This window comes from Microtus pennsylvanicus, chromosome 3, assembly GCF_037038515.1.
Source record: "Microtus pennsylvanicus isolate mMicPen1 chromosome 3, mMicPen1.hap1, whole genome shotgun sequence".
Lineage (NCBI taxonomy): Eukaryota > Metazoa > Chordata > Mammalia > Rodentia > Cricetidae > Microtus > Microtus pennsylvanicus.
The window spans coordinates 53,745,634-53,762,569 of NC_134581.1; the positions used below are offsets into that span (position 1 = coordinate 53,745,634).

The 16,936-nt window shown below is 46.4% G+C and overlaps 1 protein-coding gene across 6 annotated transcripts in view; it reads right to left on the minus strand.

Moving 5' to 3' along the window:
- Ca12 (carbonic anhydrase 12) overlaps positions 1-16,936 on the minus strand; it is a 57,541-nt gene that overhangs the window by 14,966 nt on the left and 25,639 nt on the right. For all 6 annotated transcript variants that reach the window (XM_075965409.1, XM_075965408.1, XM_075965407.1 and 3 more), the window contains exons 3-5: positions 5,072-5,251; positions 3,967-4,112; positions 777-872 (exon numbers count right to left, since the gene is read on the minus strand). In XM_075965409.1, the coding sequence (XP_075821524.1) occupies positions 777-872; positions 3,967-4,112; positions 5,072-5,251 (422 nt within the window). The remainder of the gene's footprint in view (positions 1-776; positions 873-3,966; positions 4,113-5,071; positions 5,252-16,936) is intronic.

Consider the following 16,936-nt stretch of genomic DNA (forward strand, 5'->3'; position numbering starts at 1 on the left):
CATCAGAGGGCTGGCTGGAGGCCTTCCCTGAGGATCTGTCTTAGGAAGAAAATTCTGACCCATCACCAAATGGTTGAGAGTTAGTATTGACCTTGGCATCAAATGATACCTAGTTTTCAACTGAAGACACCAGGTTTCAGTATCGCAGTATATAGGGTGTGTTCCTGGTTGTCTGATATAAGCCCAAAGACTACATCAGTCTATTTAACCTGGAACTTAAGGGAGCTTTGAGTTCGCAAAAGTAAGTAAGCAAGCAAGCAAACACTTTGGGAAATGGGAACACGTTGCCTCACTGGGGGAAAGCCAGGCCAGTTGATCACTCCCCACCCCTGCCCCCCAGTTTTTGAGATAAAATCTTGCTATGTCTCAGCCTCCGTCCTGCTAGGATTACAGGCATACACCACCATACAGGCGCAATTCTTGTGTCCCGATATCAAATCATTCATTCCAGAACGGAGTTTGGATGCTAGGTGTTGAATCAGTGATGGGTACATCTAAGGGTGCCGCATAAGGATCTCTGTACCCCACAGGTCCTCCCCAGCCATGCGACCTCAGACTGTGCAACCGGACTGGAAACGGGGCTCATATTTTCAATGTCACAAAAGCCATGCCTGTCTTAGCTATCTAGATACAGAAAAGGCTTCCTCTGAGAAAAGAGAGAAGGAGCCTTCTGAGGAACAGCCCTGCTCTAGAGGCAATGCAGCTCACCACCGACTGCTGTGCACAGCACACATGCCTGGTCCAGACTTCACATGAAAACCCTTTGAACCGCATACCTCGATGAGAACCGCAAGGACAGCGAGGCCTTCTGACTTGTTGCTAGCGGCGCTGAAGTCAGGGTACAGGTCTGAGTTGTAATGGACGATGTGCAGCTGCAATAGGAGAGAAGGGAACCAGGAGGGGGCAAGTGACTCACAGGAACCTTTGTTTCTGAGGAAGACTTGAATCCAACCAGAAAGATTGGCACCTATCTCTCCTCTCCTCCAAAAGACACGATCCCTCACCCTTAGCATCTGTCCCCAGTTTTCCCCATTCCCCAGTCCTCTCCAACCTGTAAACCACGGCACATCCTGTCTACTGGCTTCCTAGAGTCTGATAAGGCACCTGAAAGTAGCAGAGTTATAATAGATATGAATGGATTGATGAATGAATGAATGAATGAGTTTTTATATTAACCATGAGAAGATGTTGGTACTTTGGAACTCTTCCTCTCTCTCTCTCTCTCTCTCTCTCTGGAGCCAAGCAGTCTCCTGTAGTTTGACACTCCTGTACTTTCTCTGGAAGCAGTAGGGGTGGGGGCAGGAAACCAGCTGCCGGCTACAACTTCATCGTGATTGATAATGCACAAACCCCTGGTGTTTACCCCCCGGGCAGACAGAATCGCAGCATGGCTTTACCAGCTGCTTTCCCAATCAGATTTTCAGAGCCTGTGAAACAAAATGACTTCCCACACATGTAGACTTTTATCTTCTCAAAATAAAATTCTTAGCGGTGGAGTTTTTAATCAGGCCAGAAGTTAATTACTGAGGTAAAGAAGTTTTTGAGAAATCCTAAATTTAGAAAGTGTACAAGGCACATATTATGACCCTTGTTATTATAAATCCTGCTTAATCTGACTTTTAATCCTAAAGATAGTATCACCAGCCATCTGAAAACTTTCTAGTGGATAGCTCTAAATGCAAAATGCACGCCTTCTATTCTGTGCCCTTGACTATTGCGTGTGGAAATCTTTATCTCGATTCCTTTTTTCCTATTCATTTGTTATCTCCCTTTTTAAAAGGAATTTGGCATAAGGTCTATTTTTAATGTCATTACATAACCCTTTTGCTGTTTTTCATTCCATTTTATTTTTTTATGTGTATGGATGTTTTGCCTGCGTATATATCTGTGTACCATGCGCATGCCTGGCTCCGGAGGAAGTCAGAAGAGAGCACTGGTTGGAGTTACAGATGGTTGTGAAGTGTGAGGGAATAGACCAGGGTCATTTGGGGGTGGTGGGGAGAGTCTTACTTGTATAGCTTACGCCAGCCTTGGGCTTGAAAGTTCCTAATTCAGCCTCTTGAGTGCTAGGTTACAGGCTGCACCACCACATCTGACTGTCCTGTTATTTCTTGTAAGTCATCTTCTGCTAAGGCTTCCTTAGGAGCCCTTGCTTCGCCATCTTTCCCCATGAACAACGGCCCACACCATCTTAGGATGGGGAAGCAGAGTTGATATCTGTTTGTCTAAATTACCCAAGATAGTTATTGCTTGACCTTTGCCCACAGTCTGCTTCAGATCTGACCATTTTCAGACTAATTTAAAAAGTAGGTTAAAAGCTAATCTAGTTCTATAGGCGTTCCCTGGTGAGGGCTTCAGAAAGAATCTTCTGTAGTCCCCACCCAATAGAACCACTACTTCAAAGAGATTCTCTCCGGAGAATCCTCTGGCTAGGCTCGTCCTGATGCTTTTTCTCTCGTATTTGCAATTATGACCTATTTTTTACCAGGCTTTGTCTGACGATTAGCTTAAGAGCAGAGGATACAATAATTAGTAATATTTTTTAAGATTTTATTTTTATTTTAGCTAGACATGGTGGGGCATGCCTTCAATCCCAGCATTTCAAAGGCAGAAACAGGAGGTTTTTGGTGAGTTCAAGGCCACCCTGGTCTACATAGTAAGGTCCAGGCCAGTGAGGGCTACATAGCCAAAGGACTACATAGCAAAATTTTGTTTCAAATGTTAAAAAGATTTCTGTGTGTGTGTGTGTGTGTGTGCGCGCGCGCGCGCGCGCACGGGCACATGTGAATACTGTATCTGAGGAGGCCAGAAGGCATCGGAACCACTGAAGGTAGAGTTATAAGCAGTTGTGAGCTCCCAAAATGGGTTCTGGAAATGAAACTCAGGTCCTTCGTAAGAGTAGTACGATGTCTTAATTGCTGAGCCATCTCTCTAGCACCCTGGAAATATTTTTAAATGTGTAAACTCTCCAAACCTACATCCTAGCTGCCACTTTATTCTCCCAGGGAGAAGCAGAAGCCTCAACATTGCAATTAGCTTGCAAGAAATTGCAGTTCCTGAGCTCCGGGGAAGGAAGGGTTTGCTCTGAAATCTGTGCACCTCCAGTCCTACCATTCTATTGGGCCAGAATCACATCCCCTCCACACTTGTAAGAGACCTATAATTAGGTTGAGACGTTAAGCAGTTCAGCAGTTGTGAACAGAGGAGAGAATGGTTGTACCATTATTTAGCATGGGGTCTGCTGGCTGACCATTTATCTCTTCCTATTTCCCTATACACAGTCAGAGCCACATCCCCAACTCAGAGCTTGGAGTGGAAGAATGCAAGACCCCTCACCATCCCAGCCCATCCCATGCCTGTGAGACAGCAAGAACATGCTGCCTCCCTTCTCTTTCCCTTTGGTACTTTGGATTAGAATCTCAAGGCGACATGACACAGTGCTGTTCCCATATCCCAAACCATTTTCAGAGAATCTCCGCTCATAGTCATGCCCTGCGCATCTTAGTGCCAGCCACCCCTTAATCTGTGGCAAACTATAAGAGCGGTCCGGAATAAGTGTCCTCATATTCCAAGTACAATTCATGACGAAGAAGAGGAAGGAGGATTTGGGAAAGACATTTGTGAGCAGCATGATATATTAAGACTGAGAAGCATGGGGGAGCAATGAGCCTGGTATGATTAACAGCCAGGCAAGTTGTGAGGTCTTCATGTGCACACAGCAGAGTATGTTTTCTAAAAGGGCCACGCGCATCCACCAAGCCATCTGCAAGGCTGGCCTTCTCCACAGCATCCCACAGTAAAAGAAACAGGCAAACTCAGGATGCTCCAGCAAAGGAAGGGACTGAATGCAGGGCAGTGAGACTTTGCTGTGCTGCCCACAAAGACTGTGAAGGTTGCTCTATCCCAGTGACCGCAGAGAGGGGAGCCAGCGCCAGGTTCTCTCTACCAGACTGGCGGTTCACTCACCTCAGCGGCGAAATGCTTCCCACTCACGGTGTGTTCAGAGCCACGGGGGTCGTTACGGTTCCCCCAGTGCAGGTGCAGCTGCTCCGCCCTGTATTGGTGAGGCTGGAGGCCCTGGATATACATGTTCGAGTTCAGATTCAGTCTCACTGTGAAGAATGGAGGAGCAGCCTTCAGAGCCCTGGCCAGCTGAACCCTGGGCAGACCAGCCCTGCTAGAAAGCAGGCAGGCAGGTAACCCCTGCACGGGTACAAGTGGGTAGACCAGAGCAATAATGCCTGTGGGTCTGAGACCTGGCCTCCTTCCCCTAGTGCAACTCCAATAGCCCCAGCACCTTCATGGATCCCCCTGGAAAGTATCAACCTACGCCGATGATGGTTGTTTCTTTACTTATCCGTGTATCAGGCTCCTGCCTGTGATAATAGAACCATCAGTGAAAAACTTCCCAAGTTGGAAAATTATATTCCAATGACAATTGCTATTTCAGAAGCATTTACTGTACAACAGACTGATGTGCCCCATATCTCATGTTCACCAAACAGATCAATGGATCTCTCTTCCAAATGACAAGGAAGTTAAAGCTCTTATCCAGTTTGATGACTCATTAGTATCTGTGATGGCTAATCTTGGTTGTTAACTAAATTAACATCTGGAATCAACTACATCCTAAGCTGCTGGGCACTCTTCTGAAAATTTCCTTGGTTGGAAAGACTCACTCTAAACCTGGGCTCATGTGTGTGTGTGTGTCAAAGTCATGATTTAACCCCAGTCTGTCTGACTGTAAACCCTGAGTGTCCACCCACCGAATTGCTGGTTTCACCCTAGCAGCTTAGTCAATGGACCAATGGGATCAGACCTATCTCTTCCCTCCCGCTTCCTCAAGAGATGGGATTCGGAAATGTGCTGCCAAGAAGCATCACTGGAGCCAGGACTTGTAGCACACACCCCCATATACAAGACAGTGGGCCGGGAATGCCCCACGGCCTCCTCCTAGCTCCTTCTCCTGAGTGCCTCCAGGGGGCCCTTCCTGGCCAGACACAAGAGTCAGACCAGGGAGTCAACAGGACTTCAGATCTGCCTTTTGGGGTCTCTGAGATCTCCCCCTTACCAGAATGGCCATCATTGGTCAGGTTCAACAGCTTTTCAGCAGATACATTGTAACCTTGGAACTGTAGGGGTGTGAGGCTGGCGTCATACTGGAGGATGTCGCTATGCAGGTCTATTGGGGACTGTAGGAAGCCCCCACACGATGGGTACTTCTTGGACCAGTTCTTTTCCCCAGTAGCACCTAGAAGGAGAGATCCAATCTGAAGCTTAGTTTTCCACCAGGAATTTTCACTCCTTTCTATTCCCTCGTCTTTCCATAGGCAACCATACCATTCTGCATGAGGCAAGTATACGTACTGGTCCCTTGGCTTCAGATGTGGACGTAATCTGAGACTAGGGAGAGTCGGAAGAAATGCTTGACCCCTTTGCTCATTGTAACGCTTTGAGGGAGAAGAGTCGGCCCTAGTTTTAGAGGTAAGCTGTTCAAGACCTGGAGATACCAGCTTATAGAATCAGGCCCAGAGAACATCTCAGAGCCATCTGCTGTTAAAGTCCTGTAGAGGTCGAGAGACTGGATTAGCCCAGGCCAGAAACTAGGGCCCCCACCCAATCTCTACTTCATTGCCATGTTGACACAGTACATATCCTCCCTACACGAAGACTGGAGACATCCTGCAATTCACCATCCGCTTGTTGAGCACCTATGTATGCCACCTATTGACTCTAGGTCTTGATGCCACCAAGATGGATACTCTAGGGACATGCAAACAGGTATTCTCGTGGGGAAAATTTGATGAATCTGCCAAACTGTGTCAGGATGCACCGTGGGTATCTGACTATCATAGCTCAAGTAGGTCTCTGATGCTGGTAGGTTCACAGTGTGATGTTCCTGATAGGAAACCCTGTGGACACAGACTCCTGATACCCACATCTAGAGTGCAGGATGCAACCCAGAAACAATGCTTGGAAGATATTGAGTAATTATAGGCCTGGCATCATGAAGACAAGCACAGCAGGGCACAGCGGGGTTTTGACGGAAAGAAAGCCTGGTAAGACTACAGTCTAATTATTGTGATAAAATTGACAGGTCCTCAGTGAAGAGAAACAGGCTTAGAGTGGAAACCATCCAGGGCTCGCACTCCTTACTAAACACTGGCTAGCAGCCACTCCTCTGTGAATGAAAACAACCATCCCATGTTCAGATAAACCAGTGGTTCTCAGCCTGGGGGTTGGCGACCCCAGGGGTCGAACAACACTTTCACAAGCGTCACCTAAGACCATCAAAAAACACAGATGTTTTACGTTACAATTCGTAACAGTAGCAAAATTGCGGTTATGAAGTAGCAATGAAAATAATTTTGTGGTTGGGGGTCACCACAACATGAAGAACTATATTAAAGGGTCACAGCATTAGGGAGCCTGAGAACCAGTGAAAACTATGTTACTCCCACGGGGAAAAATCTTGAAAGAATGTAGATCTGCGTTTAAAAGATTATCTTCCGTGGTGATTAAAAGGATTTTCAGACTACTGGCAGACATTTTTCCTCTAATAACTGAGACCTTGGGAAGCTATAAGGAGGAAATTGTGTCAACTGTGTCCTGCATAGTCATTATTAGAAGTTAGAGCTGCACTGGGCATTTGGGGGCGAGAGAAATAAGCATGTTAAACATAGAGTCAGTGTGGCCTAGGCTTCAGCAGAAAGCGAGGCAGGAACACGGAATGCCCGGGCAACACGCCTGCACCACCTCCTGTCCCCCTGCCTTGGTGAGTGGCCACAGCCAGGGCATGTTTCCCACCTTAGTAGAAATGGCAGGGTTGGATACCGTATTCTGGAAGGTCCCTCCTGGCTCCTGAGATCCAACATTTATGAAGATTACAGGACTAAGCAGCTTCACCCTCTGCACCAGGCAAGTTGGAACGACTCACAGAGGCTCGTTCATGTCAAGGCAGCTCTAGTGCCTGTGATAAAATGCCCAGTGGGAACCAGCTTCAAGAGCGAAGGTACAGGATGCTGGTGTCCCTGAGCAGTCTGGGGTGTAGACACCACCTCCCCAGTCCTGGCCTCTGTCCACAGGCAAGCTAGTCACTGGCACCCGTCACAAGCCCTCGTGGCATCAGGGTCTAAAAAGCCTTTCCCATCCCCCTGCTTCTTTTACCCTCAGCAGCAGGATTTATTTTAGCAGTTTGGCCCTTCTAGAATCTATAACCTTGACATAGCCACAAGGAGAAGATGAAAGTGTTCTGTAGATGAAATACTGAGATGAAGCAATTTGTCCAAATTTAAACTTTGGCTTAATGCCAGAGTTACCTGGCTTGGATCATGAAGCTTTGCTGTCTTCTCTCCGGGAGATTCTGTGCATCTGTTTCCTCCCCCTCTCTCCTACATTCTCCTCGGAGGCGAGGAGTGTCTTCTTCATCCTATTTCCTACCACGCCTGGCACATGGCAGGTCCTCACACGCTTGCTAATTCCCCCACCTGTTTCCTGTGTATTTCTTTAAGGGTACTTGATTACCCGTTTGAAGTCCCCCGCATGTTTTTTTCCCTTTAAAAAAGAGTGGGAGCCAGTTATGGTGGAGCCTATCCAAAACCCAGTACTGCTTCCTACTCCCTCCCTCTATCCCTCCCTCTCTCTCCTTCTCCCTCCCTCCCTCCCTTCCTTCCTTTCTTTATTTCTCTCTTTCCTTCTTTCTTTCTTTTTTTCTTTCTTGTCTGTCTGTCTGTCTCTCTCTCTCTCTCTCTCTCTCTCTCTCTCTCTCTCTCTCTCTCTCTGTGTGTGTGTGTGTGTGTGTGTGTGTGTGTGTGTGTGTGTGTGTGTGCGTGTACAGGTGCATGCATACTCTAAGTTAGCTGGCCTGTGAGCTTCTGGGGAGATTAGATTCTCCTGCCTCTGCCCCCATCTCAGGATAGGAATGCTGGGATTATAGTTGTATGTCACCATATCTTGTTTTTTTCACATGGGTCCCAGCAATTGAATTTGGAATCCCAGGCTTTCACAGTTAACACGTTTACCCACTGAGCCATCCTACTGGTCCTCTGTAATCCTAGTATGTGTGCGTGGAGGCGAGAGGATCAAGAACTCAAGGCCAGCCTTGGTTACATAGTGAATCTGAGGCCAGCTCGGTTACACGAGACCCTGCCTTTTAAAAAAAAGTTTGAAAATGAGATCACTTGTTCAAGTCCAGAATATCTTTTCAAGTCCTCCTCTGCGAGGATTGGTTCTGGACGGCTGGGACCACTTGTTGGAAAGGAAACCTGCTTTCCATACTATAGTGCAGGATGTGGCCTGGTAAACAGGGCTTCACAGAGTTCATAGACCCCCTACACCACCACATCAGGACGCTTTCCCCTTGCACATCTGGGGACAGTGTCATATATACTCATGATGTCCTGACTTGGGAATCCAGAGAGGGAGACACATGACTAGGCATCCAGACAACCAATATCAAACATGACAGTGGCAGACTCTTTGCCATTGTCCTCCAGCTTCTGTCTAGTCCAGGTGATCCCAGCCACAGTAGGCCTGGGAGGGTCACTGAAGGCTACAATTTCTCAATTGAGTCTCAGCTATCACAATACACCCCCCCCCCTCTCTCTCCTGAGACCTTGTACCTCTGATCCTCTGCCCACATCTCCCCAGTGCTGGGATTACAAGCATGTACCACCATACCTAGTTTAGGTGATGCTATGTATCAATCATTCTACCAGCTGAGCTACCTACCCTGCTCCAGCTTTCAGACCCTTACCAAGTGTACTCTACCAGAGAGCCTGTGCTGGAAGCAACTCTTACAAAGCAGCTCCTGTAAACACTTGCCTTTGCTTTGGGTTTCCTTGACACCTCTTCCATTGGTTGAACCCCCATCCCTAGCTCCATCCCATGATTATGAAGGAGACCATGTACACCCCAAAGTGTGTTTTCCCAAGTAAAATCAAGATATTATTTCTTTCTAGTTCATGAATTTCCCTACTTGTGGCAAAAAGAAGTGAATAGATCTTTGTTTTAAAATATAAAATTGGTTATCACAGCACAGTTCAAAATGTCTCTTGTGACTTCTGACTGGGAATTGTCAGGCCCAGGGTACAGGACCCGCATTATCTGAGAACCAGATTATTTGTGTAGGGGAAATTTCAGCTGCATCCCACAGAAGAGGGAGATAATCAAGGTGCACTCCACATCACCCAGCTGCGACAGCTTATGAGTTACAGCCGGGCCCGTTTCATCTTCGCCATCTGCCCGGATCACTCTGAAACAAACCAGGTTGATTTCATGTGCACGTGTCTCAGTAGGCTTGCCTAAACCATGAGCCCTCAAAGCAAAAACTCAATATCACTGTCATCCCTGCAAAGCTAAGTTAGAATTTCATATTACCACATTCGACCAGCATTCAGTTTTACAACTAGATCATAGCGTCTTTCTGTTTGAAAGAGGCAAAGTAGGAGTTTATTAAGAAATGATACTAAATTGGGCGGTGGTGATACACACTTGTAATCCCAGCACTCAGGAGGCAGAGGCAGGCAGATCTCTGACTTTGAGACCAGCCTGGTCTACAGAGTGAGTTCCAGTATAGCCAGGGCTACACTGGAAACACACAGTTAGAGAAACCCTCTTTCTCTCTTAAAAAAAAAAAGAAGGAAGAAAAGGAAGGGAGAAAAAGAAAGGGAGGAAGAAAGAAGTGGAGAAAGGAAGAAAGAGAAAGGATGCTAACAGATGTGTTGGTGTTAGGGGACAGAAGGGCAGTCAGGAAAAGGCAGTAGAGACACAGGCAGAATTCTAGAGGACCTCTTATTTAAGTGTCTTAGCATTAGCTCCAGATACAGCATCGGTGACTTCAGAAGTTACACTTCAAAGGGCTTCTAAGAGATGTTCTTCTTTCTTTTAGTAAATGTGGTCCCTGGGTGGCTTCTAAAAGAACTGGGTATTACAGGCTGATAGGATTAAACCCATAGGTCACAAGGGACTATGGAGCCTTTACTAGATCTCAGTTACAAAGAAATCCAGGCATGTTTTCACTATAAGCAGGGTTCATGCTCCTGTTCTGAGATCTCAGAAAACTCCAGCTGGGGAAGAGGTCAGGTTAAATCCAAAGGTCATGAGCTGCAGGGAAAGAGCTTGGTGCCCAAGCCTGATGACCTGAGTTCGATTCCTGGAACCCATGTAAAGATGGACACAGAGAGCTGACTCTACAGTATTGTTCTGTGTGTGTGTGTGTGTGTGTGTGTGTGTGTATCATATGGCACATGGTAATTTTTTAAATCCAAAGGTCATGTATGTTTAGGCTTATGCATAATTTATTGTCTTTTAAATTTTTTTATCGTGCATGTATGTGCAGCTGGGCACATGGGTGTATGAACATGTGCATGCCTCCAAGTTCATGCAGAGAACACCTTGTGGGATTCAGTTCTCTCCTCCCACCACGCGGGTCTCCAGGATCACACTCCGGCCATCACTCCGGGCAGTAAGTGACTTTGCCCACCGAGCCATCTCCCAAGTCCTTTGCTGTTGTTTTTAGCATTCTTTTATTATCATTATTGATATTAATATTATTTGCAGTACTGGTGATAGACTCTATGGCACATGCCTGCCTGGAAAGCTCACTACCACTTCCTTCCAGCCCTCCCCTCTGCTGTTTGAACATTCTTATCTGCAGTATCTCCATGGAAAAGAGAATGCTGTCTCTATGTGGGCCGTACTCACAGAGAATTTTAGTTATGTTAAAATTCTTGGCTCTCAGCAGAAGAGAGGCTTCAGTCAGTCTCCATAGTGAGGGTCCTCTTTCCCTTCTTATGTCCTCTCAGCTTCCCCCATCTCTCGATCCAGGCTCAATTTTCCCCTCTTGAGATTTTCACCCCTCAATTTTACAGGTTGATGGTGACCTAAGATTTCAGTTTTTGAAACTTCCTCACTATTGAGCTGCTAGATCCTGCCTCTCCAGCATCTAAGGTCTAGACTTGCCTTCCCTGAAGGGGAGGACATAGGAAAGCCTCAGCTTGGAACCCATCTCAGATGGGCCCCGAGGGAAGATGGCAGTGGCCGTAGAGACACAGCCTTATACTACAGCCTGACCCCTTGCAAAGACATTTGCTCAGGTGAAACTACGATGTCTGACTGTGTAGATGAAAGTAATTTCAGTCTGAGTCAGTATGAAGCAAAGTTCAAACTGACAGAGAAACAGTTTAAAGAGAGATCGAAGTGTGGACCTCAGGAGAGGGTACGTAGAGAAAAGACGTATGCATACAAGCCATGGTGCAGCCTTCTTGAGAACAGCTACCAGCTGACAAGTTGTTAATCATTTTCGTTTTGTTTTGTTTGTAAAATTTAGCATTCAGTGAGGTCCACACGTTGCAACAGTCAACGCGTTGGGCCCAGGTCACGGTTTGATGGTACCGAGCCATATCAGACAACACCTGGGCCCCATTCCTGCCACACTCAAAATCTCAGCCAGGTAAACCCTGCTGGTTTTCTGCCCTCAGCTGGTCGAGTCACAACTTTCTGGTACCACCTCCTCTATCTCAGGCTAGACCCTCACCACGCCAGCCTGCGAGAGCCCTCCACAGGCTGCCCGGCCTCTACCTGCCCCGTGGCACTGCCAGGCTTCCTCTCTTGCTTTGGTCAGATTAATCCCATTATCCTGCTGTGACCAGATTGCTCTAGTGTGCTCTAAAGGCAGCCTTGCTTCTGTGGCCTGGTCGTGCCAAACGTTCTCTCCTCATCCCCCTCCCAGGAAGACAAAGCAGAAAGTAGCCATTTTCCACATTTTTAAAATAGCCCAGACTGTCCCTGCTTGTCCAGCACCTCACTTTTCTTTCTCCTCTACCAAACCTTCCTTCCCTGATCTCTTCCGCCATCTGCATGGAAGTATATTCAGGCCTCCCCACTGAAGAACAGAACAAACCTTCTTGTAACCACCGTTCTAGTCTTATCCCTTTTTGACTGAATTTTTAAAATGAGTTTAAGAGCCCATCTTTATCCATGGTTTGTAGCTGCCAGTGTATGTTCACAGGGAATGGCCTTCAGAGATCTGCAGAGGTCTTTGGGAAGAGCAGGAGTCTGGGGATAGCCTCAGGCAACTCAGGTGCAGAAAGAGTTGAGTCATCGCCCTTGTAGGAACCTCCAGCTGCCTGAGAAGTTCAGCCATAATGAAGCAGACACTGGCTTTGGCAAGATTTGAACTGGGCTTTGAGAAATAGATGAGCTTCGGAAAGGCACAGATTTTCAGCATAGGACATCTATGAAGTCTGTGGGCACAGCATGTTCAGAAACTAGAAAAGCAGACCTGGCCAGACATCAGAAGCGGGAGAGGGTTCAGCCTGGAAGACCAGAATTCATCCTGGGTTGAAGAAGGCACTCGGTGGGGGGTTGCTGAATGCTGCAGACCAGAACACAGCAGCCTGTCTGAAAATGACACCCAGACAATGAAAACCCCAATCAGAGCTCCTGAGAGTCTGCAGGCTGCAAAAATGATGGACGTCTTGAAGAGGAGGATCAGCTTTGGGAAGACAGCCATCTGAATGGCTGGCCTCATGAGCAAGCCAGCCATCCTAAAAACAAGGACGTGATTTCTAACCCCGTACTCATCTCTGGTTCTTTTGTGTTTAATATACACTGTATCTTTGCTTTCTTGTCCTTTAGTTTCATTTGGGTTTTTTTTGTTTGTTTGTTTTTTGTTTTGTTTTGTTTTTTTGTTTTTGAGACAGGGTCTTACCATGCAACCTTGACTGGCCTAAAACTCAATATATAAATACCAGGCTTGCCTTAAACTTGGGGCAGGCCTCCAGTCTCTGACTCTCAAGTGCTGGGATCAGAGGCATGCACAACCATTTTCAACTCATTATGCATCTTATTTTGAATTTTGATTATAGGCAATTTCTAAGCATTAACAAAAGTAAGACACATCGTATGGAGCTGAAGCAGGACAGGAGATGGTTTGCCTCAATCCTCAGCACTGCAGAGCTCCAGGAATGATCGCGTGTCTGTTATCTCAGCACTCCAGGAGGTGAAAAACCTGGAGTTCAAGGCCAGCCTGGGTCTATCTAAAGATAGAGAAAGACTGCGACGTGAAGACCACTTTGTACTGTTTTTTCACGACCTCGGTAGTTTGAGCTACCCCCGGGCTCCTTCATTTTCTCCCCCAACTATGGAAGCCAGTGCGGGCTAGTTTTTTGGCAACTTGACACAAGCTACAGTCATTTGGGAAGAGGGAACTTCAAGAGGAAATGCCCCCACCAGATTGGACTATGGGTAAGCCTGGAGGGCATTTTTTTTGATTAATGATTGACACGTGGGAAGGCCTGGCTCACTGTGGGCAGTGCCACCCATGATCTTCCTAATTTGTATAAAAAAGCAGGCAGAGTCAGACCTGGGAAGCAAGCCACTAAGTGACTTTTCATGGCATCTTCAGTTCCTGCCTTTAGGTTTCTGTCTTAAATTCTGGCTCTGACTTCCCTCAGTGATGGAGTGTGATCTGAGACTTGTAAGCTGAGAATAACCCTTTCCTCCCCAAGTGCTTTTTGGTCATGGTATTTATCAGAGCAATAGAAACTTTGACCAAGACATGCTGATATTTATGTATCACTAAAGATGAGGGTTCTTTAAACCATATGCTCATTTCATCTGTAACACCTGTTTATAATTCATTACTAGCATTAACTATCCAGTGACTTCTCAAATTTCCCCGATGACCTCATAACGCGATCTTAAGAGTTTGTAGCCCCGGTGCTCAGAAGATATCTGCACACACAGCATGAGATGCATTACTGCTCTGGGCAAAGAATTTATGCAAGTTATTGAAGGATAATTTTATAGCCTGTTTGCAGACATGGTGTCTGGGTAAAAAAAAATATATGGGTCAAGTAATTTCTTAGGTTTATGATCCTGATACATCCACATTATAGCACTTAACATAATAGTAAAAGCATGACGCACATAGTTACCCTTAAGGCTTGTTTACAATGTCTCCCTGACAACCCTGTGTGCTCAAGATTAATAATGATTTTATGCTACTTTTAATTATGTGTGTATACGTGTGGGTGCTGGTGGGTGCATCTGAGCGCAGTGCCCATGGAAGCCAGAGGAAGAAACTAGATCCACTGAAACTGGAGCTCCAGGCAGTTGTGAGCTAGTTGTCATGGGTGCTGGGATCAAACTCAGGTCTCTGACAAGGGCTCTCAATCACTGATCCATCTCTCCAGCCCCACAGTTTTAAAGAAAATATATATTATTTTATTTGTGATTTGACAGGATCTTTTGGAGTTGGATTGACAACAATAATAAAAAGTAAAGATATATTCATGGTCTTGTCTCTGATTTTGAGCTTGGCTTTTGGGGCTTTTTCCTAAAAACTGGTTGCTCAGTCTTGCCGACTGCCCTGACTTTTGGTCACACTCTCTGAGGTCAGTGCCTTGGGTGTCTGTGTGGATGCTTAAGGCCTTGTCTCTTCGGACTGGCTACAAAAACACATCAGAACTGTTTGACTATGATGCAACGTTGACATTCTAGATATTGGTGAGACTTGTTGCTAACCACCAGCGATATTTTCCATACAGTGAACATTTGTAGGTTTTGGTTAGTCTCTCAAAGGCTTCCCAGTTTGTTGTATTCAGGGGTCTAGGGGAAGCAAAAGCACGGCTACTCCTAGCACATACGTGCGCATGGAAATGACCAGCAATTGTAAAGCACCCATGAATGCACACTTAACTATATAGGATACAGTCACAATAAAACAGTGTTTAAGGGCTGGGGTGAGAGTTCACACGGGTGCTGTAGGAATTCCTACTGCCAGTAGCCTAAAGTTACCCGCCCACTTGGGTGTGGCCTCTTATACTATTTATGCCAATGTAAAGCACGCATCAGCTCTCTTTCCCGGCTGCGGGATTCAGTTGCTATTCTCCCTTCCAGCAGAGGATTGTGATTTGTGAGTCTACCCCTAAATAAATAACCCTCTATTATTCTCAATTCTGAGCTAGTGTGGGATTTCTTTTAAGGGTCCTTCAATATGGTAAAGTACTTTGTCATGCAGGCATGAGTGCATGAGTTTGATCCTCAGCACCCTTGTAATCATAGCTGGAGAGGCTGACGGGAGGCTCTCTGGGCCACACTGGCCAACTAGCCTAGCTGAAAACTGGGAAGCCCTGGGTCCTACTGAGAAATCATGCATCAAAAATAAAGTGGTCAACTCCTAAGGAACAGCACCCAAGGTTGACCTCTGGCCTCCACACCCATGCGCACGTGCACACACACACACACACACACCTGAGTAGCTATATATTGAATAAAGGAAAAAATCTCTAATAATTTCCTTCTTGGACTGCTATTTAATTTTGAAGTTATTCGTTTCTTCAAAAGGTGCCTTCAGTGTGCCAGGCATTAGACCCAGTACTGAATACGACGGATGACAAAGCAGATCTACTTTCTGTCCTTGTACAGTTACATTTCACGGATCAAGACCATCACAAATAAACAACCCCAACGCCAGCCAAATAACACCGTCTGCAGTTGGTGCTTCGGAGGGACCGAACCAGGGCCCTGATGGAGGAAAGGGGAAACCGCTGCTGGGTAGTGGTGCAGGCAGACTTTCCGGAGGAGGAGCCATCCATTTCAAAGCTTAAAGAACGAGATGGAATGACCCACGAACAAAGCTGGAGGAGCAGCCTTCCAGATAAAGAGCCTGGGGGGCCTATGCCAAAGCCCATAGCTGGGGTCTGTCAGGTGCACAGGAGGCATGCATTCAGAGAGAACTGGGGTCCATTGGGCTTCTTGCCAAGAAATAAACTACTCTGCATTGAGGCTAAGCAGGGATCATTCATCACCTACTCATTTATGAACCTCTATGTGTTAAAGAGATCTTCCTCTCAGGGGGCTGGTCACTACCTCTCTCTGGAGAGGTCATCCATCAGTCCTGATCCCGTGGCTGGAACCACAGAAAATGCAGCTAAGCCCCAGAATCCCATTCAGGAGCGAAGAACAGTCTGTTTTCTCTAAAACCAACTCAGAACCACGGATTTCTAGGATATTCTTTGAATATAGAGCTACATTTAAAAATATATTTAAAGTACACTTTATTCCTGCAGTTCACTAAGAAGTTATTTTTAAGAAATATATATGGTTTCTCACAATGAACCTAAGCACACTTGGCTGGACTTGGCCTACCCCTGGCCTGCCCCTGTCTATTAAGTAGTCAGACACAGCAGAAAGGCAAGAACCATCCAGAAGAAAGGAAGATGCCAGGACCACAGGTTAATCATTGATGGCTGAGGTCTCCTGGTTGTGTTATTTACTAATAGAGGTCAAGGAATCACACCGGCATGGAAACTTTCCCTTTGTTCATGTTATAGATGAATCAGGCTTCAGCTAGAACAGGGAAAAGACCAGAGGGCCATGGCAGCTCTTAGGAAACTTGAAGGGGCCACTCCAAAGGCCACTCTGTCCCCTGGGTTTTACCTTACAGACTAATCAAAGTGGACAGAGTTCTCTAATGGTGCCTAAGTCATCCTTTGTATCCAGATTTTATCTTTATTGTATCTGTTTTAATTTGAGTTCATTTAAGAGACAGAATCAGCTTAGGCCTTGTAATCCACCCCAGGTCACTCTGCCACCATTTCTGTATCTGCCGTGGTGGGAGGGACCGATGGTGCAGGTAGGGAGGATGAGGCTGGGTTAGTCAATCAACTCTGCTAGCCAATGCAAACCTTCTCTTTCTCCTGCCCTTCCATACCCTCCTACCCCTCCCACCCCACCCTGCCTATAATCCTCTCCAGTCTTCTCCAGTATTGCTGGAATAAGGGACAAAAGGGCTCCATAATTATTCACAGTCTGGCGTCAAGGTTTTTGTCGGGTCCTTTCTGGAAGAAAGCCTTTTATAGCGAGGAGGGTGGGGTTTCCAAGATGCCAAAGGTAAATTATCTATTTGCTTTTGCTCCTCCATCTCAGC